This window comes from Pseudorca crassidens, chromosome 17 (assembly GCF_039906515.1).
Source record: "Pseudorca crassidens isolate mPseCra1 chromosome 17, mPseCra1.hap1, whole genome shotgun sequence".
Taxonomy (NCBI): domain Eukaryota; kingdom Metazoa; phylum Chordata; class Mammalia; order Artiodactyla; family Delphinidae; genus Pseudorca; species Pseudorca crassidens.
This window is the reverse complement of record NC_090312.1, coordinates 7,215,962-7,237,621: the sequence shown is the minus strand read 5'-3', so window position 1 is coordinate 7,237,621 and position 21,660 is coordinate 7,215,962. Positions and strand designations below refer to the sequence as shown.

Below are 21,660 nucleotides of genomic sequence, written 5' to 3'. Positions count from 1 at the left end.
TTAAATCTCTCTGTTCTATTGTGTCATTTAAAGCTTCTGTTTCCTTATTTATTTTCACTTTGGATGATCTGTCCATTGGTGTAAGTGAGGTGTTAAAGTCCCCCAGTATTGCTGTGTTGCTTTCGATTTCCTCTTTTATAGCTGTTAGCAGTTGCCTTATGTGTTGAGGTGCTCCTGTGTTGGGTGCATATATATTTATAATCGTTATATCTTCTTCTTGGATTGATCCCTTGATCATTGTGTAGTGTCCTTCCTTATCTCTTGTAACGTTCTTTATTTTAAGGTCTATTTTATCTGATATGAGTATTGCTACTCCAGCTTTCTTTTGATTTCCAGTTGCATGGAATATCTTTTTCCATCTCCTCACTTTCAGTCAGTATGTGTCCCTAGGTCTGAAGTGGGTCTCTTGTAGACAGCATATATATGGGTCTTGTTTTTGTATCCATTCAGCAAGCCTGTGTCTTTTGTTTGGAGCATTTAGTCCATTCACGTTTAAGGTAATTATTGATATGTATGCTCCTATGACCATTTTCTTAATTGTTTTGGGTTTGTTTTTGTAGGTCCTTTTCTACTCTTGTGTTTCCCACTTAGAGAAGCTCCTTTAGCATTTGTTTGTTGTAGAGCTGGTTTGGTGGTGCTGAATTCTCTTAGCTTTTGCTTGTAAAGCTTTTGCTTATAAAGCTTTTGATTTCTCCATCGAATCTGAATGAGATCCTTGCCGGGTAGAGTAGTCTTGGTTGTAGGTTCTTCCCTTTCATCACTTTAAGTATATATCATGCCACTCCCTTCTGGCTTGTAGAGTTTCTGCTGAGAAATCAGCTGTTAACCTTATGGGAGTTCCCTTGTATGTTATATGTTGTTTTTCCCTTGCTGCTTTCAATAATTTTTCTTTGTCTTTAATTTTTGCCAGTTTGATTACTATGTGTCTCGGCGTGTTTCTCCTTGGGTTTATTCCTGTATCGGACTCTCTGCACTTCCTGGACTTGGCTGGCCATTTCCTTTCCCATGTTAGGGAATTTTTCTACTATAATCTCTTCAAATATTTTCTCGGGTCCTTTCTCTCTCTCTTCTCCTTCTGGGACCCTATAATGCGAATGTTGTTGCATTTAATGTTGTCCCAGAGGTCTCTTAGGCTGTCTTCACTTCTTTTCATTCTTTTATCTTTATTCTGTTCCACAGCAGTGAATTCCACCGTTCTGTCTTCCAGGTCACTGATCCGTTCTTCTGCCTCAGTTATTCTGCTATTGATTCCTTCTAGTGTAGTTTTCATTTCAGTTATTGTATTGTTCATCTCTGTTTCTTTGTTCTGTAATTCTTCTAGGTCTTTGTTAAACATTTCTTGCATCTTCTCGATCTTTGCCTCCATTCTTTTCCCGAGGTCCTGGATCATCTTCGCTATCATTATTCTGAATTCTTTTTCTGGAAGGTAGCCTGTCTCCACTTCATTTGATTGTTTTTCTGGGGTTTTATCTTGTTCCTTCATCTGGTACGTAGCCCTCTGCCTTTTCATCTTGTCTGTCTTTCTGTGAATGTGGGTTTTTTTCCACAGGCTGCAGGATTGTAGTTCTTCTTGCTTCTGCTGTCTGCCCTCTAACGCTGGTTGTTTAGATGGATGGACAGACACACGGACAGATGATTGCCTTAGCCTCCCTAGTCCCACCTTTGCTTGTTGTCCTGCCCTAACCCTGGGTCCTTCCCTTAAATGATGTATTACTCATATTACTTCTGGTATACTTTCTGGTATCTAAAGTCTGATGATGCTACTGCCCCGCCAGCCCCAGAACGTAAGAGCTAGCTGAGAAGTTTAGGAGGATAAAGTCGAGATTCTGCTGAGTGATGTCTGAAGGCTTTCTTGACTACCCTCTTCAGCCTCTTAACCCCCTGCTCTCCCCACATCATCATTTTATTTCAATCAGTACCTATACTGCACTTCCTTAAACATACCAGGACTGTGTGGCTATCTGTGTATGTACTATTGCTTCTCTTCTAATGCCTTTTTTAGTTCTGTCCCTACCAATTCTTTTTACTATTTATTCTTCAGCTGTGAAGCCTTCCTGGTCCTACTCAGGCAGCCCTGGGTGCACGTGGTGCCTGCCTCAGTGTCTGCTTACTTGTCTTTGTCCCCTGTAGGCTGGATTTCTTCAGGGCAGGAACTATGTCTTTTTTTCTTTAAATCTTAGTTTGCCCAGAGCCTATCACAGGGCCTGACATTTTGGAGGTACTAAATAAACATATGGAGGATGGCTTTTATTAATGCCAGCTAATTCTGTCATTCCGTGTGTCGCGTGCCTTGTTAAACATACTTAGTGAAATAAAATTAAAGCCAATTTAACAGACATTTAGTGACCTAATAAATAGGAGAGACAATGCAGTTTAATAAGGAGGTTATTATTCTGAGATGTAAAATACTTGGTTTCTAATCCTCCTTATTGTCTGTATGACGTCTACTTTTTTTCTTTTGTAAACTATTTAACCTTTTTAGTTTCTTCATCTGCAAAGTGCAGGTGATGGTACTTTACCTATAAATCAGCAGGTTAGACCAGATGCTGTTCTAACCTCTTTTCCAACTTTAAAATTCTTTAATTGGTTGTTTTCTGAAACTTACCTAGTTTCCACTCACCCTAAACACGTTCTTTTAATAAGAAATTGTATTTTCATCAAATAGAAATCTTGATATTGAAAGGAAAGTCACAAAATAAACAAAGCAAACATTCTCATGAGAGAAACAAGCTAAAGGTGAGTGGCTCTGAATGTTTTGAATTCTGAAACAAGTTTTGAAAAATAATTTTAAAAGTGAGATCCTTTTTTAAATGCAAACTCACCTTTCAAGATGTATAAACTAGAATTGTCTTAGAAATTTTAATCATATTATTTTTTAACTCATTTAATTATGGTTGCATCAGCCTTCTATTCATGGGAGGTATTTACCATTCACTAATATCCCTTGATATCTTAATATTGCGTAATCATTCTAAGCTTTTGAGCCTGAGCTGATGGGTTAATCACCTTTAAACATACGTACAGTGGGGCGTTCTAGATGAAGTCGTAGGAGTTCATCAGAATATGAAAGCTCTCTCAGGTACTTAAAATGCTCTGATTATCCAGCTGTATGATGTTTACTGAACAGAATGTGGAATTGTCCTGAAACCACCCCATCTGGTGTGGCAGTGCCTACTTGAGCGAGGCAGGGGATGGCTGGGCACACGGAGGAGTTTTACACGTTTTAGAGAAGGATGTGCAGGCTCCTTGAGGCTGCTGGGCCGTAGGAAGTAGCAGAGCCAAGTACATCTGACTAGAGCACCAGGCGCTTTTCTCTTCAGATCCTCCGATCAGGGCCTCCCCACGGGGGATGTGGTGTGCATTGGAGCACATGGTCCCCCCGTGCTTCCCCGTACGCTGCTGCCCCAGCCCCTCACAGTGCTGCCGGGTGGTGTCTTCTCCTAGACAGGAGGAAGGAAGGAAGGTCACTAAGCCACAGACACACGGGATGACCCAGCCTGCACTGTGCAAGGGTGGACATCCCGTCCAGTGGCCTGCGGGATGAGAAGTGGGTGAACTGAGATTGGATCCCAGGTTCCCTAACCCGGGGTCTTTTATAGACAGTGTCTTTTATAGACAGTGTCCTTGTCTATAAAATGGCTCCGCGGGGACCACCATTTCTCCGTCAGCCCTAAGAATAAACTCTTCTGAAATTTTGTCAACTAGGAACATCAGTGAAAGCCTGTAGGGGAAAATATATCTTTAAAATGTACACGTAATTCTGTAATGTAGACTTTGCTTAAAGACTCAGGGAAGTCACGTTCCTTGTCATTCTTCTGAGAGCTCACCTGAAGTTTTAATTGTATGACTAGTCTGGGAGTTTCGGTCCAGATGAGAGTTGTACTAACGGCAAATTTTCCCATTGCAGTGACTGCTGGCGTAATTTTTTTGACAAGTAATCTCTAAACTGCTTCAATTATCTTGTTTTCCACAGTGAGAAATTTAATTAAAACAGAGTTACAGATTGTGAAAAGGTTATTTATGAAAATGCATTTTAAATGTGGATTGAAAAGCCTAGATAAAAATTTATCTAAAATTTTTATTTTAGATAAAAAGATGAAGGTTCTGTAATTTTTTATATCCATTTTACCAGAAGCAAGAATAAGAGCAGTGTGCAATTTACTTGAAATGTCTATCAGGAGCTTCACGAGTCTATCTCTTGAAAAGTTGACCTCTTTTATAGAAATGTAAAACTTTAGGAAATAATTTCAGATTTTAAAGTTGTGAATATGAAGGGATTTTGTTTTTGTTTTTCCTCCTTTAAGCAAAAACAACCCCCCAAAATGTGCTTTATTAATAAGGGAGTAGAGGACTCTGAACTGGCAATGTCTCTAAGGCATGGAAAGCAGATTCTGCCTCCCTAACTAGGCTTGCCCATCCAAGTAAGGTGAGCGAGTGATCGTAGTTGAGCTAATGTGAGGGGCGTGTCACATCCCTTGGGTGGATCAGGGCAGAGGCCGGGAGGAACTTGAGAACCACTAGACTAGTCCTCTGTTACAGTGGATTTCCCACAAGAACCTGCCATCTTCGTTTTATTGTTTTCCTTGAGCTTTTCACCAGCATGTGTAGAACTCAGTCCTCGCCTGCAAGCAGACCAGAGTCTACGAAGGAACAGTTATCACCCTCACTTTGAAGCCTTTCACAATCCCCTGGAAACGTCAGGTGGTCATTATTTGGACCCACATGTGTACATCCTATTTAGGGTACTTACCTTAGAGTGATGTGATCGCACCTTTATTTGTCTTACTGTTTCCCATTATATTTTAAGCTGATGATAGGGGCCATCCCTTTTTATCCACAGAGCCCAGAATTGAGTAAGTAATCAATGTTCGATTTCTTGATTCAGAAACAAAGCCCAGTGATTATTCAGGAGAGGAACACCTGCAATTGACTTACATACAGAGCGTTTAGGGAGGACGGAGGAAGGAAGGCTAACTGCTTGATGGAACATGGGAAGACTTTCCAGAGGAAACTGTGTAAACCAAACAGGAAAAGGGGCTGGCAGCACTCAGACAGGGAGAGCTGGGGCGGGGGGAGGACACTTTGCATGAAGGCTCACGTGACATTCAAAGGCATAGGCACATGCAGGTGCAGGCGTGTGCAGGGACAGCCGGAACATTGCTGGTACAGTACTGATGAGGTTTACTAGCGTCTTTTTATTTATACCTTTATTTTTATTCTATTCAGTTTGTTCATAGGTAGAATAGAGCTGAGGTACATAACAGTACATGGAATCTTGAACGATACTTTAGGGCTAAAGCAGTTTAAAGCAAAGCCACATCATCAGGTTGGGTGATACAAGTGGAAGACCAGCTGGCCATCTCGATATGTCCTCATAGTGTGACATTATCTTGGGAAGTTCATTAAGGTACAGGGTCTGACCCTCCGTTTTATAGGGTCAGGCAGGATATCCATGGTTAAAAGCAAAGTCAGGAGCCGAACTCACTAGTTTGAAATCCTTGCTGTGCCTTTAATTGCTGTGTGACCTTAGGCAAATTGCTTAACTGCTCTGTGCCTCGATTCCTAATCTGTAAATGGAAATATTAGTGCTTATCACATGGGGTTGTTAGGAAGATTAGGTAAATTAACATATGGAAAGTATTTAGAATAGTGCCTGGCACATTAAAAGTAATATTTAGTTCTTCAGTTTACCAGTATTGCTCCATCTTTCAGGGCCAACTCTTGCTAACTGTACGCCAAACATTAATATATGAAAGACAAAATATACAGTGCTATTCACACCCACCAGGAAGATTAAAGTTAAAAAGATAGTTTCAAGTGTTAGCTGGAATGGGGTGCTATAGGAATTCTCATCCACTGTTGTGGGAATGTAAGTCGATACAACTGCTTTGGAAGAATGTTTGTACCACGTGTTAAAGCTGAAAACATGCCTCCCCAAGAGCCAGGGATTCTGCTCTGGGAACCACTCAACAGAGACAAGACGTGCCGAAGAGGCATGCAGGCAAAACTAGAGAGAAGCAAAGTGTTCATAACTGGGGTGGATAAAGAAGTGGTAGTACAACCATACAGACCAAGTTTTCACACAGCGAGAAGGAACCAGGGGCTGCTGCCTGCAGCACCGTGGGCAGATCTCACGGGCACGCAGTGCACGGAAAGAAACCTGGCACGAAGGGGTAGCCACTCTGATTCCATCTCTGTGAAGCTCGAAAGCAAGTTAACCTCCCTGGTGGTGTTGAAAGTCAGGATGGCGTTCCTTTGTGGGGGAGATAATAATAACTGAGGGTGAGCACAAGGGGAGCTGCTGGGGGCTGTTGATGTTGCCTTTCTTGATCCGGGTGCTGGTTACATAGCTGTGCTCACTTGGTGAAAATTCACTAAGCTGTGCACTTAGGATTTGTACCTTTCTATGAATTATTTTATGCTTGAATAAAAAGTTTAAAAATGTGATCGGTCTGTGTATTAAAAACATTGTATTAGACAGACCAGATACTCTTGTTTATAACAGAACAGCACGTCTTCCTTCAAGCAGATTTGTTCAAGCCGAACAAACCTTCAGCACATCTGGTCCCTCTGCTGTTAAACCAGATGAGAATCTGAAGGTTTCTGGGTGAGTCTCAAAGCTGAGCAAGGAGTAATCTTAATACTAACATTATGAAACCCTGATAGTTGATGTTTTCATTGTGGAGAAACCTCTGCACCATGAATTAGGTGTGCACCTAGGTGGGCCAGGAGCCCCTTCCCTTTCGTCACGGGACTGGAAGCACTTGCTACCTCTCTCCTGGCCAGTCACAATAAGAACACTTGGAAGGATGAGTGAACCCATATAAATCCGTCAGTGCCAGCCAGGCATCCATTCAGGAAGTGCTTATTGAGTGCTTTCTTGTGCCAGGCACTGGGGACACAGTAGTAAACAAGGTAGGCGAAGCCCCTGTTCTCAGGGAGACTGCATTTCCAGTGGAGGACATAGGTAATAATCAAATATATTGGGTATTGATGGGAATCAGCGGTCAGACCCTTTTAGCATTTCTGGCTGATTTTCCCTTGGGGCAGCCTTTCTCAACTGGGGTTCCAGAGCCCACAGAACATAGAAAATGATGTGCATAATTATTTCCTGAGCTTCCCAGGGGTGGTACAAACGACTGCTGTTCTAGATGCACAGGAGAGACGTGAACTCACTTTATACAGAGTGGACACCTTAGGGCACCGGGCTTCACTCTCTGGTGGAACCCTGGTTGAGAAAGGCTGTGAACGCTTCTACCAATTCCTGAAGAGGTAGCTGAGAAGCTGAATTGAGCCTTAAAAGAAATCCAGAATTTGGGAAGGATAAAACAAAATAGTTGGAGTTTAAGGCTCCCCAAGTTTGGGTTTAGGGGGCTGATTAATCCCCTAGGCTTTGGATCAGAACCCAGAAAAGCTATACTCCCAGAGGAAGGCATATCATCTCAGTCCTGTGTGGGGTGCAGGTTGCTAATTCTTCTGTCCTCCACCAAGAGCAGATACACAGTCTCTCTAGAGAAATAGAACAGTGTAGGCCTTAAATTATTTCTCTTAATTTTTCATATGTAATTGCAATTAATCAAAAATTACAGGCATACAAGATGAGGAGACAGTAAAAAACAGACCACAATAGATTCATAGAGCAGACGCAAACTTTAAAATAACTGTGCTCTTTATAATCATGGAATTAGAAGATAAAGTTGATGATTTAAGCAGACAACTGGAAAATATAGAAAACAGCTATTTTAGAACTGAAAAAAAAAAACGGAATGGTTTTAGTTGCAGACTAGACACAGTTAAGGGAAGAAATAGTGTACTGGAGGTTAAACCAATGAAACAGAAACCTGGACGACACAGAAGGTCGCATGAGGCACAAGAGCCTCCAGCAGCACCTCATTCCCTTCGAGCCCCAAAGGTGTGATGCGGCGCCTGCACTTCTCCCCCCGCTCCCCCACTCAGGCCTCTGTGTCCGCTGTTCCTTCTGCCTGAGATGCCAGCATAGCTCGCTGCTCCGTTGGCTCACGTTTGTCTGCGGTCCTTTCTGTGAGGACGCCTGTCCGAGATCTCCAGCTCCTCCTTGCTCTCCCTGTGTCACGCGCTGTGTATGTGAGCATTGATGTTTGTCTGCTTCCCCGCTGGAATGTAAGCCCCATGAGGACAGAGGTGTTCGTTTTGTTTTGTTTGTTCAACACGATATCCCCAAGGGCTCGGAACAGTAGGCATTCAACAAATGCCTGCTTCCTGGGGAAGATGGCAAAACCGATACCAAAATCCCTAGCATGAGTTACATAATGTGAGCTTAATAAAATTTAGTTATCCCCCTTTTTCTCATCTTTGTGGAATTTCTGGTTTAATTTTATTTTCTTTAATTTTCTATTTACAAGTTTTCCCTTCCCTTTGTGGGATTTCTGGGTTAACCTCTTTGTTATTTTCTGTATTGTATTATATTGTATTTCTTGTCAAATCTAGATAAATCTAGTTCTATCTCAGATACAAACTGAGAGAAGAGAAGACTTTGAATAATTGATGTAGATGTGTTTTTAAAAGCTGTGTTCAGATGTGGATAGAATTACAACTACTGTTGGTCAGCCGTTCCTTTATCTAAAAACCACAGTAGTCGTTAATACTAGTATTTGCAGAATGAAAATGTAGACATCACAGTTTAGACAACATTTTAAGAATTTATCACATTCAACAAAAGAAAAATACCTGGATAGCTCTGATGTTTCTCTGGCCTAATAGCTTGAGAGTGTTAAAGGGAACAGGTCTTCAACAAAATGGAACTAGCTTTATTGGGCAAGAACTGTGCCAAACAGCTTTCATAGACATTTTTTTTTTGTTAATCCTCCCACAACCATTGGAAACAGCCAGGATGTGGATTATGATTATAAAATTGAGGGGGAAGGAGGGTAGGTGATTTCCCCGAAGCCACATAGCCAGTTAAGAGGCAGAGCTGGAATTTGAACATGGGCATCAGACTCCAAAGACTGAGATGAAGAAGTTGTATGAGTCTAGAAGCTGCATAATATACTCCTCACAGCCATAGATCAGCACGTGGGGATGCAATTTGATTGTTGAATTAATGATGTCTTATTTAAGTGATTATGGGGGACAGATTCTTATTTAGCATTGTTATTAATGTTGTGGTTTTGTCCTTAATTATAAAATAACTTGGTTATGTGATGTGTTCATCACAACCTTGTTGCTGATACTCAACAAGGAAATTAGTATTATTCAGAACCCCAGCAAGAATGAATTTCTCAAAAGACTATTTTTAGCTAATGTGTGTGTTTTATAAACTCAAAATAATCATGGTAAGAATAAACTTAAATAATCTTTTAACACTCTATTTTATGTGAAAACTTTTTACATTTTGAAATGACCAGGTTTCACCCTGGTGAGGTGGTGTGTAGTCAGCATAATTGTCTCCTTTTAAAAGGACTCAAAACCTAAACATTATTTTCAAATCACTTTTGTAAATTCTCTGTTTAAAATGGTTTTTCCCAGCTTAAATTTTATGCTTGATTTTACTTGTGACAGAAATAGAATTAAACGCTGTTTCCTTTATCCTAGAAAATCTTTTCTCTTCAGAGCAAGATTTCTTTGGTGTTGGGCCATATGTCGGTGGAGTTTTCAGGTCGGGAATGGCAGATGAAGGACCTCTGCCTGTGTTAGGGCATGTTTTGCCATAATGTGACCCCCCTTGACACCTATCAAGTGTCCAGGTCACCCTGTCAGTTCCATTTAGACATCTTCCTTATCGAAGACAAAAACTCAGAAGTGGATCTTGATGAATAAGTCTCTTACAATGATTCAAGAATGTTTATTAATATACATTTATTTCTTGTCCATCTTTGTTCACTCTTTTTAATAATATTCTGACTTTCAGGAATAGAATACAGAGGGTTTTTTTTTTAAATATTTATTTATTTGGATGTGCCAGGTCTTACTTGAGACACGTACGTGGGCTCTAGTTCCTGGACCAGGGATCGAACCCAGGTCCCCTGCATTGGGAGCGCGGGTCTTAGCCACTGCACCACCAGGGAAGTCCCGAATACAGAGTTTTACTGGGAAATTTTTTTCCTGAGGGCAGGGAATGTAAGATTGATAGGTAACGTTTGAAAAAAGAATTCAGGTGAGGTCTCCCTATCAGATTTTTACACTATTTGAGTAAATATTGCATTTTAGCAATATTTAGCATATCTCCTCAATTCGCATTCATCTTAGAGAAGCTATTGCTATGTTTCCTGCCACTTGGTCTTTAATTAGTTCCTTTCTTTATTCGTTACTGTGTTCCCGACATTGAGAATACAGGAGAACAAGGTCTGTTCCTTCCTCTTAAGGACCTTGTAGACCAGGGGGAGAGAAAGGAGGCAGAGAAATAATTGTGGGCACTGAGTACGTGCAAGTTATCAGTTATCAGGGAAGCACAGAGAAGGGAGTGATAATTCAGCCTGGAGTCTCCCAGCGAAAGACCTAAAGAGGGAACAGCATGTGCGGAGAAATTGCAGCATGAAACAGACAGGCTTCCTCAGGGCTCTTAACGTGTTGATGAAGCTTACAGTGCACTGTCTCTCTCATAGGAACCAGGAGAGAGGAGTGGAGATTTGTAAGCAAGGAAGCAACAAGCTTAGGTTTGCATTTTAGCAGATAATTCTGGAGAAAGGATTAGATAAAGAAGCACTAGGCAGCTTCTGGGTGATTCTAATGTAGTCACGTTGGGAATGTAGAGGAAAGATATGAGAGAGAAATAGGAGATAAAGAAAGATTGGCAGGTGGAATGGTGGTGAGATGGGAAAGTGGAGGCATGGATTCTGTCTAGGACAGGAGTCCTTCAGAGGTTCGTGCAGACTGATGGTCTCCTGGCACTTGGTTAGAGAGGCGTGCCTGCAGAACTGCCTCACTCACAGGTACAGGACCCTGTTTTTAAAGTGCAAAGAAGGGGGATCTTTGCAGTGCATTTTAACAACATAAAGGAGCTCTGTTAAGCTTCTTCCAGAGGAAATTCAGTTAAGTTGCTTAGAATCAAGGAGTTTATCATGCCCAGTGTCCTCACTCTGGGTCGTCTGAGGAATGGCTCCAGAGATGTGTAGACAGGCGGAGGCCAACTCGGGGCAGCTGAGAGGACCCGGTGCAGGAGGGATTTGGCGCGCTTTCCTCAGGAGCGTTCAGTCCAGCCGTCTAACGAGCACTTGCTGAGTGGTCCTCCTTATGCTCCAGCCCTGCTATTACTCTGTGCAAAAGAATCAGTACCCCACAGTCCGTGCTCATAAAAAACAGTAGGTGAGGCCAGAGCCAGTCAGTCGTTTCTGTGCAGTAACAGCGGCATATTTTGGTCCATTGTTGGCATAACAGGTGTGGTGGACTCTGCGTTTGTGGGAGAAACAGAGGAGGAGGTTCACTGGAGCCTCATCGTGAAAAATTGACTAGGCAGAGAAGGCAGGTGCAGAGACTCACAGGGAACAGCATGTGAACTGGAAGGAACTTGCACGTGGAGCGCCGGACTCACTGCAGAGCAGGGGGCTGACACAGAGACTTTGCGGCATGTCGTGAAGGGGAACGTTCTCTAGGAGAAAATGGAAATACGAGAAGTTACGCAAAGACGTCAAGTGTAAAAAGAAATCGTTCCGCACATCTGAGCTCTGCCGACAGTGGAGTCCTGAGTCCCCATCCCAGGTCCTGGCGCCTTTTAAGGTGGATTCTGAGCTTCTCTAGATGGATGATTCCACTCGATTATTTGTGGACTTGTGACAAAGAATGCACTCACTCTTGTTTAAAATTTCTAACTAGCCTCAGAAAAATCTGAAGAGGAATTTCATAACGTCAGATTATTTAAAGGGAAGCAGCCAGTTGTTGGGAACACTGGAAGATAAGAGCATTAGGAGAAGAGGGACAGAGAGACAGGGTTGCTCTGCCTCAGATCCCCCAGCCCTCAGACAGAAGCCCTCAGGCAGCCCGCCACCCTCATCCTTCCCTGTAGTAACCATTTGTTGATCCTTTGCTGGCTGACCTCCCCAGCTGTTCTTAGCCAATGACCTCATCTCCTTCTTGCAATAAAATAGCAGGTAATCAACAAGAATCCCCTCCACTCCCTCCCAGAAACGCACACATTCATCTGCAGTCACACTCCTTTTTCTTCTTTTGTCGGTCCCAATCTGCTTTTATGCTTCCCTACATTTTTCACGTCCTGTCCATTGAACAGACAATACTTGTGATGGAAGAGGCTGCACCCCCAAGGCCGAATCCAACTGTGAAATCATCGTCATGAAAGAAATATTGTGAAAATTGCATTTTTAATCTTTAAAATCTTCCCTGTAAAATATGAAAGTCAGTAATTCAGTGACCGAAACAATTTGAAAATTCAAATAAACTAACATTGTAATATCTGACAGAATAATTGAACAAGGAATGAATGACGTAAGTGTAGGTTTTAAATAGTCTACTACTTTACATTTCAGTTACTTAAGAAGATTCCAGTCATTTACTGGAGTTTAAAGCATCTTGATTCTTTTAAATAAGCATGGAAAGAGAACTCTGCATGGGTGAAGCCATATTCTTTTTAAGCTGCTAACAAATGACTGAAGCAGCCGTGGGCTCTGCATTTTGCCAAGCCACGTGCTCAAGGCAGTGACCTAGTTGCAAGTCCCGCCCTCCAGACTGACCTTCCCGGCTCCATGCCCACACAGTTTTCAGAGAGAGTCCCGAAGTGCGGAATCTAAATCCACACTCCGTAACTTGGCCACACGTGGTCTGGTATATGGGTGTCTCCGGGCCATTGCTCTCCCCTTTTGTGTGCATTCCACAGTGTGCTCACCTGAACCCTGGGTGAGAAGGGTTCTTGTGTCTGTACCTCCATTGTTTTGCACCTGCTGTTCATTCCGCCGAATTTTTAATAAATTTTCCCAGCTGCTTTTGCTTTTCTCTGCTTTCAACACTTCTGGGAAATTTTCTTCCCCTTTCCCTTACCCGGTGCCACGCCGGGTGCTTCCCTTCGCCACAGCGTGTGACACGTTGCCTGATAGTTCTCTTCAGTCGCCTGTCGTCTCCGTCCCGCCAGCAACCTCACTAGACAGGACACCCCTTTCCCGCCACGGTGTCTAGCAGGAGTGCCAGCCACAGGGTAGGGGCTAAGTAAAGGATTTTTTTTGGTTGTTGTTTTTCGGGTTTTTTTTTTTTTAACGCGGTGAGATTACTTTCTTTTTGTTGAGATGCTAGCTGCTTTTGTTAATTCACCAGAATTGTAATATCTGCAGTTTGCTACTTGTAACTAAAATCATCTCAGATATTTTTGTTTGTTTGAATCTTATCTGAGAGCTTTCTCCTCCTCGCGTTGGTCACTGGAAGATCATAGCTATATTAGCAACCTGCTTTCAGCTACTGCAAGGGACACCATGGCTTACCAATATGTTGTAAGGATATTCTTGACCTTTATTCTTCCTCTGCCCCTATTTAATGAGTATTCCTTTTAGATTCTGTCCACGTTCAAAGTTGTGAACACATAGCTCTTCAGCAAATATTCAGTTCCTCCTTTATGAGAAAACATTTTTAAAAATTTAAGGTGGTCACGTACAAATTGTATAAGCCTTACCCCTGCAAAGATAGTATCATCCCTTCAGATTAATAGTTGTCTTACAAAATAGAGCACATTACAATATACCTTGCCATTCAGATACTTTTGCTTTTCTAAATCAAATAAATTGAGGTATACTATTCAGTAGATACTTCTTAAAAGAGAGTAACTAAGGTCAGCACTTTAAAATCAGTCACTTGGCTCCTCCCCTTGTGTGTAGTGGCTGCTGACGTTCATCACCTGTGAGTCTCATCATTTTAGAAATCCAGGAGAGAGGTCAGCAGGGGTAATGCTTTACTAGGATAGTTAACAATGTAAGCTATTCTTTATAAAGTTCTTAATACATATCTGGCATTTTGCTGGAATACATACGTATGTATATGTAATTTCTCATCCTTTCAGGATACTTATTAAGGATTCACATTTTACAGGTAAAGAAACAGGTTCTGGGGAAGTGGATGACCTTGACTGAGATCAGTGACAGTAAAACACAGAAGCCCATCTGACTCCACATCTTTTCTCTTACCCCTTGACCACATTTCTCCACTTCAAAAGCTCTGGTGATGATCATTAAATTGATGACCATTGATAAAACTGATGTTCCAAAATACTTAGATTATTTCCTGGCTCTTTTAAATATTAAGTAAATACCAGTAAGTCCAAAGTCACTATGTAATTGATTATCCCCGGAAACTTAGAAATCAGTTGTAGGGTAGGCTTCACACTTTCATAGATATAAATGTCATTGAGCAACGTATCTAATTTGATCTTACAGAACGATCATCTCTCTGGACCTTTTTCAGTTTCAAAATACCTTTAAAATAACCATAGTGTACTTGTTATCACATCTGCAAAATGTCCTCATAGAACTAGGAGAATGGCTTTAGCTCTTTTTGGGTTGTTTTTTATTGTTGAGTAATGAGAGTTCTTCATATATTCTGGACACTAGACCATTGTCAGATATGTGATTTGCAGATATTTTCTCCCGTACTGTAGATTGTCTTTTCACTTTCTTGCTGATGTCCTTTGACACAGAAGTTTTTAATTTTGCTGGAGTCTGTTTTATTTATATATTTTTTTGGTTGTTTGTGCTTTTGTTAGCATATCTAAGAAACTAATAACTAAGGTCACAGAGAGTTACACCTGTGTTTCTGCTGTTCAACCTGGCTAGTGAATTTTTCACTGGAGTTGTTACACTTTGCACCTCAAGAATTTCTTTGGATTATTTTCTGTATTTCTTATATCTATATTAATATTCTTGATTTTGGTGAGGCATTGTTCTAAGACCCTTCTTTAGCTTTTTAGATACAGGCTATCATTTAGTTCCTTGAATATATTTCAAATAACTGATTTAAAGTCTTTGTCTAGTGGGATGAATTGGGAGATTGGGATCGACCTATATACACTAATATGTATAAAATAGATAACTAATAAGAACCTGCCGTATTAGCACAGGGAACTCCACTGTACAGTAGAAACTAACACAACATTGTGAAACAACTCTACCCCAATAAAAAATAAAAATAAATGAAGTCTTTGTCCAGTAAGTTCAGTGTCTCAGCTTCATCAGGGGTATTTTTCTACTGACTACTTTTTTTTTCTCGTGTATAGACTATACTTTTGTTTTTTCTTTGCATGTTGCATAATGGTTTTTGTTTGTTTAAAACTGGACATTTACTATAGTGTGTCCGTGTGAAAATCAAATTCTCCTTCCTCCCTAGGATTTTTTTTTCTTGGTTTAATTACTTTTCCAAACTAATATTGTAAAGTCGATATTTATCATGCGTGGCCACAGAAGTGTCTTTTCTCTCTTACCTTAGTGGTCAGCTAATGATTGGACAGAGATTTTGTCAAATGCTTGGAAATGAAATCTGTCGTCTTTACCAAGAGGCTGTGGGTACCTGCTGGAGCTTGTCTTCAACACTGAGCCAATCAGTTTGCAGCTAACTGGCTTAGCCTTGACTTTCCTTCTTATACTGAACCTCAAGGTCAGCCAGAGGAGAGCTCAGGGCCTTCTCAGGTCTGTGCTGGGCAAGTACCTGACACTGTAGCCTTTGAGATTTCAGAAATATGTCAGAACTTTGCAGAGCTCCTAGGGACATCTCATTCCCCCACTTTTCCTTGTAAGCTTTGTGGTTAGCCTGTTATTTGCTCCAGTCTTTCTCCGCCACTTCAAGCAGCTAATCTCATAAACAATTGCCTCTAATTATTTTCTTCAAATACCCTGAGGGAAAAGACTTTGTGCACTGGATGAGCTCCCGGTCAGGTCAAATAAAGGCAGTCCTCTGGGGATGGGGTTTTGAAAGCCTCCACCCTGCCCTGCCCCCTCCAGTGACCTCCAGCCTGCTGGCTTCCTGCATGCTGGATTGCGGCTCCTGCAGAGCCGGGGGTGAGGGGTGGGAATAGGACCGAGCTCACCCTTCATTCCAAGGTGCCGCCAATTTTTTTAAACATAAATGCTCCCTAGATCTCTGCAAGCCTTTGGTTAACTTCCAGGCATCTAAAAATGTTGATTCTAACAATTTTTGCCAGTTTCTCTCTGCTTTTTCAGGAGAATTTTTGGAGGTTCTTACCCTATCATTTTCACTGATGTCACTTTTATATTTTTCCTTACATTATAATTAGATATATAGTTAAATGGTCGCCGAATTAATGCACTAAAAGCAGAATGCGTCTTCCTTTCCAGAAATTTCTCTGAACCTTTTTGTACTTCTCCTGTTATATTTTAGGACTATGATGATGGATATGGCGCTGCTTATGATGAACAGAGTTATGATTCCTATGATAACAGCTATAGCGCCCCAGCCCAAAGGTAAGAGTCAATCTTTATGACCAGACCCCATAGCAGACACTTGTGCCCTTCCACAGTTGCTGTACTCTGGGAACAGGGTGATGATTGGCCAGTGACGGTGAGATTTGACTCGGCCTGCTTGGTTTTGTTTGTTTTAATCGGAGGAGCACTGTCTATCCTACCGAATAGCATGTATTGCTCTCAACTTTACTGTAGTGCTAAAGCAATGAGTCTTGGAAAATAAAAGTTGAAATTTTATTTGCTCTAAAAATTTAACTTAAGCATTCAGTATATTCTAAGGAAGAACAGTGTCTACCAAGTCTGTGGCTCTTCAAGTCCTAAGGCCCAAAGTCATATCAGAAATGTGTAACTATCCCGCATTGTCAGTGCCTGGGGATGGAAGTGACAGAAGTTTTTTTCAGTGTTCATAGATCATTTCTGTTTCTTCGCAGCAGTGCTTCTGTTTTCTAACAACTTGAAGTTCCTATTTGTGAAAAATGAGTGAGTTCTAATTTGTTTCCTAAAGAAGTGTTGGCTTAGAAATGAGTGTTATTAGAGGGAAACACAGCTTCACAGTTACGTCTTCTGATAGCAGACCTTGATGTCCATTGATGTATGAAATCCATGTTCTGTTCAGAATGTTTTCCTAAATGCCTAGAAACCTCTTGCTTTATGTTTAAAATTCTGAGTGGTAGACAAAGACAGACAGACGCAAACCAAAATACTGGCTTTATGAAGCATAAATAAATATGGACTACATGGTTATTTCGATGAAGCATAAATTCACTTTTGAACTCATTCGGGGCCAGGCAAGCTTTGAACAGACGGGCACCCTGGTACTGAGGTTGACAGGGATATAATTTTTTCTCTTTTTGTTCATGCCAGATTTTTTACTTATATAATTTATAACAATTAAGTAGCCTTTAAACTTTGACTCCCAGCTGGTCTTCTTTACGGGAAGCCTTGTGCATGGTGTTCGCATCCTTGTGGGTTTTGGCACGCCCGGGGGTGACTGGCACACAGTGGACGTTAGACAGGACTTTACGTGTCTCACCCTGTATAGGTGTCCCGGCAATGTCACGAAGTATGTGGGGCTGTTCCCGTTATACAGATGAAGGGAAGGAGCACAGAGCATAAGATTAAGTAATTAGCCGGAAATCACACATGGAGTGCAATCCTTTAAAGACTCACACGTCTCATTTAATCTGAACGGCAACAGCCGGAGTTAATGTGCCTGTTTTACAGATGATGAAACTGAGGCTCAGAGAAGTAAATAACTAACCCAGAATGTGAACCAGACTTGGAAAGCTTGTAGTCTTCCCACTTTAAGCTGTGATAACGTATTAATATGATTGATCACTCGTATTCGTTCCTTTGGTCATTTATTCATTCAGCCAACATTTATTAAATGTCCACTACGTGTATTAAATGTAGGCACTGTGCTCGATGTTGGATTACAAAGATTATTGAGACAGAGACCCTCTCCTTGGGAAGTTCACAGGCTAGAATGAAATACAAATATTTAAAAGCAATGTAATGTGGTAACCACGTGAGAGTCTGAGGAAAAACACAGTATTTCCATAAGAAGACAGTGCTCAAGTCTGGTTGGGAACACTGGGGACATTTCACTGAGAAAGTGAAGGGCAAGTAGGGGTCACCAGGGTACAAACAGAGAAGGACATTTCCCAAAGCCAGAGCAAGGCACAGAGCCTGACACAAGAAGTGCTGCCTGAGCTGGAGGACGTGCCGCACGGGACAGATGAGGCAGGAGAGGGAGTGACCGCATCCTCCCCAGTCTCAGGGTGCAGGCTCTGGACCGTGGGCAGCAGCAGGGAGCCAAGGGAGCAGTGTGTTCACACCTGGATTCGGAGAAATGGATTAGAAGGCGGTAGAGAGGCCAGATTGGCAGATGGCGAGCCTGGAGGCAGAGACCCATTAGGAGGCTGGCATGTTCCGAATTATAAGCCCTTTAAATGTCGGGAAGACTCACGTGAAAGAAACACCTTTCATGACAGCCAGCCCACCTGCCCGGAAGTGATCTTTTCAGTGCTACCTGAAGGAGTTACAGAGAATTGCATGAGAATGCCACACGTTGCTCGGTTACTCTTAATATTTATTTAATCCTCATAACCTGTGAAATAAGTGTCAGTCCTTTTAAAGAAGAAAAACTGGTTTACAAAAATTAGGTAACTTGCCTAAGATCATGCAACTTACAAGCGAAGGGGGCCGACTGAGCACCTCGGTCTGTCTGTCTGTCTGTCTCCCTCTTCACCGTCTACTGTAAATCACAGTGAAGCAGCTATATTATGGAGCAGCGTGAAGAAATCGTTCCAGGTGCTGTATTAGTTTGCTAGAGTTACTGTAACAAAATACCACAGACTGTATTTAAAGCAACAGAAATTTGTTTTCTCAAGGTTACAGAGGCTGGAGGTCCAAGATCAAGGCGTTGGCAGATCTGCCTTCTTCTGAGGCCCCTCTCCTTGACTCGCAGCTGGCCGCCTTCTCACTGTGTCCTCTGTGCGCGTGCATCCCTGCTTTCTCTTTGTGTCCAAATTCCCTTGCTTGTAATGACAGCAGTCAGATTGGACTAGGGCCCACAAAAGGCCCCATTTTAACTTAATCACCTCTTTAAAGATGATTGATTGTCTCCAGATACACATTATGAGGTACTGGGGGTCAGGGCTTCAACATATGATTTGGGGGGAAACACAGTTCAGCCCATAACATGCACAATTTATAACGTCGGTTTAAGTACAACACTGTGTATCTCATAATTAGAAATCTAGTATAAACCAGGTAGGAGAGCAGATTTTTTTGAAATCATCCCCAGGATTGAGTGGTGGGTGTTGACCAGGAAATCACCATCACATCATCTTCAGCAGTGAATGTTGGCTGTGTGCTTGGTGTACTATACCATGGGCTTCACACAGATTCTTTCCCCTCTCAGCATGCCCTGAACTATTGCAAAATTCAAGTCTAAACACGTCATTCCCTTGCATACAGGTTCAGAGAGGTTAAATCGCTTATCCAAGCTCAGCAGGCTGAGCAGTGGTAGATCCACATTGGCCCCGAGCACCCTCGTTTGTACTTCCATTGCCTCTCAACTCTCCTTTTGTCATGGTTTTGATTTCAGTCACTGAAACTGGTTCCTATTAATATTTTCCATATACAGTATTCAAAAATCTGATATTTTGTGATGCTTTTAAATCCCTTAGGAATCATGCTTTCATCTGAACTGGAACTGTTGCCTTATCAGACTGGAATGCCTTAATCAAACCTAAGAATTTCATTTATCCTGCATATTAATGTTGCGGGCTAAGACGAATGAAGTTAAGAACCTGGTTTTTCCAATTTTACGTGAGATCCTTTCAGCAAAGAACATTCACGGCCACTACTTTCAAGGAGCAAACAACCTAGTATCCACTAACAGATAATACCATGTAACACTTGATATTCTGGGGTCTAAATTTTCTTGGTTTTTACACTCCAGGTTCTATAAAATTTATTTCAGACTTCAATAATTCTCTCAATTCAGAATTTGAAAGTACAGTCTGTGCTGTAGTTACATAGCTCAGCATTACTGCCGAATTCTTTACTTGGTCTCCTTTTAGATTACAAGCTGTTCTGAAAATGTTCTTTGACACGTCAAGACGTAGTGAAAAGAGCACAGAGCAGAAGTCCTTAGGACCGCACTGTCCACCCTGGCAGCCTCCAGCACATGCGCCTGTTGAACACTTGAAAGGTGTCTAGTCCAAAGGGGGATGTGTTGGGGGTGTCAGGCACGTACCCGATTCCAAAGGCGGTGTGGAGTAAATAAAGGATGCAAAATAAATACACGATTAAGATCAGCATCACCTGTTTCTTTTTACTTTTTGTTTAAACGTGGCTACTAGAAAACTCCAAATTACAAATTTCCCTTGGACAGCGCAGAGTTAAAAGACGGCGGTGTCTCTGGCACCAGCACAGAGGAGCTGTGTCTCGGGTTCAGGGCGATGCACCCTCGGGGCAAGCAGGTCAGCTCACCAGGAGCAGAAAGAGAAGTAGAGAGTGTCCAGTCACGTTGATCCTTTTGAAACTTCTATTTTAAAGTTTTGTACTATGTTACTCCCACTGTAGCACACGTTACCCATAAATAGTTTCAGTTACAAGCTCAGAAACCATTTCTTTGTGATGCAGATGTGTTACCAGAAACGTCTGCAGACCCAGGCCACGGTGTAAGAGTCTGACGGAGCTGGGTTTAGGTCCCACTTTTAACGCTTACTGGTTACGTGACTGTGGGCAAGTCATTTCACCTCTCTAAGCCTCCATTTGTAAAATGTGTAACTTGGTTTTTTCTTTGGAGGATCGACCTGAAGGTTGAACGAGACAGGAAAACACACAGCCCTAGTGAACCACGTGGAGGTAGGCGGGCTGCCCAGCGTCTTCTCTGTGAGGGACTAAATGAGACCTTCCCCGGCGTAGTTCCACATTCCACCAGGTGGTTAGCGTAGCGCTGAGGGAGCCCCAGTGCCCGCCCTACATAGAAAACAGAAAATTCAGCATAGTTCAGCTACGTTTCCCCATCGATGTTTGTGATGGCCCCCATAGCGTAAAACAAAATGTAAAACAAAGCATTGTTTATCTAACTTCACACATTTAATGAGTAACAAGCTGTCATCTATTACTGTGAAGAGAAATATGAGCTATTCTTTACAATACTGGAGTTATTCTAATATACATTGGCTCAAATAGTTATTGATTCATTCCTGTGGGCACACCGCTCTGGAGTAGCTGCGGTGAATTAAAAAAGAGCAGGGGATGAATGGCCTCAGTCCTCAGGGACCTGCACCTGCCCTGACATGACTGGAGCCTTCACAGAAATCATAGTCTGACTCCTGGAAACCCTTTGTAAATGTATCTATTTCATTCTAAACTAAGTGGAATTAGTTTTCATTTGATATTCATAGCATGATGACTATACTTAATAACACAGTATTGAGTTCTGGAAATTTGCTAAGAGTAAATTTCAGGTGCTCTCATCACACGAGAAAATGGTAACTGTGAGAAAATCTGTTAGTTATCTTGACTGTAATAATCATTTCACTATGTTTTTGTACCTTATGTACAACTTTTATTTCAAATTTCACTTTTTTTTTTTTTTTTTGCGGTACGCGGGCCTCTCACTGTTGTGGCCTCTCCCGTCGCGGAGCACAGGCTCTGGACGCGCAAGCTCAGCGGCCATGGCTCACGGGCCCAGCCGCTCCGCGGCATGTGGGATCTTCCCGGACCGGGGCACGAGCCCGTGTCCCCTGCATCGGTAGGC

General features: G+C 42.0%; 1 protein-coding gene across 17 annotated transcripts in view; it reads left to right on the top strand.

The window, feature by feature from the left end:
• Positions 1–21,660, top strand: part of KHDRBS3 (KH RNA binding domain containing, signal transduction associated 3) — a 200,581-nt gene that overhangs the window by 122,270 nt on the left and 56,651 nt on the right. For 15 of the 17 annotated variants that reach the window (XM_067712841.1, XM_067712840.1, XM_067712844.1 and 12 more), the window contains one exon: positions 16,297–16,379. In XM_067712841.1, coding sequence (XP_067568942.1) covers positions 16,297–16,379 — 83 coding nt within the window. Of the gene's footprint in view, positions 1–16,296; positions 16,380–18,772; positions 20,351–21,660 lie in introns of those variants that run through there. The other 2 variants (XM_067712836.1, XM_067712835.1) reach the window with 2 other exon arrangements.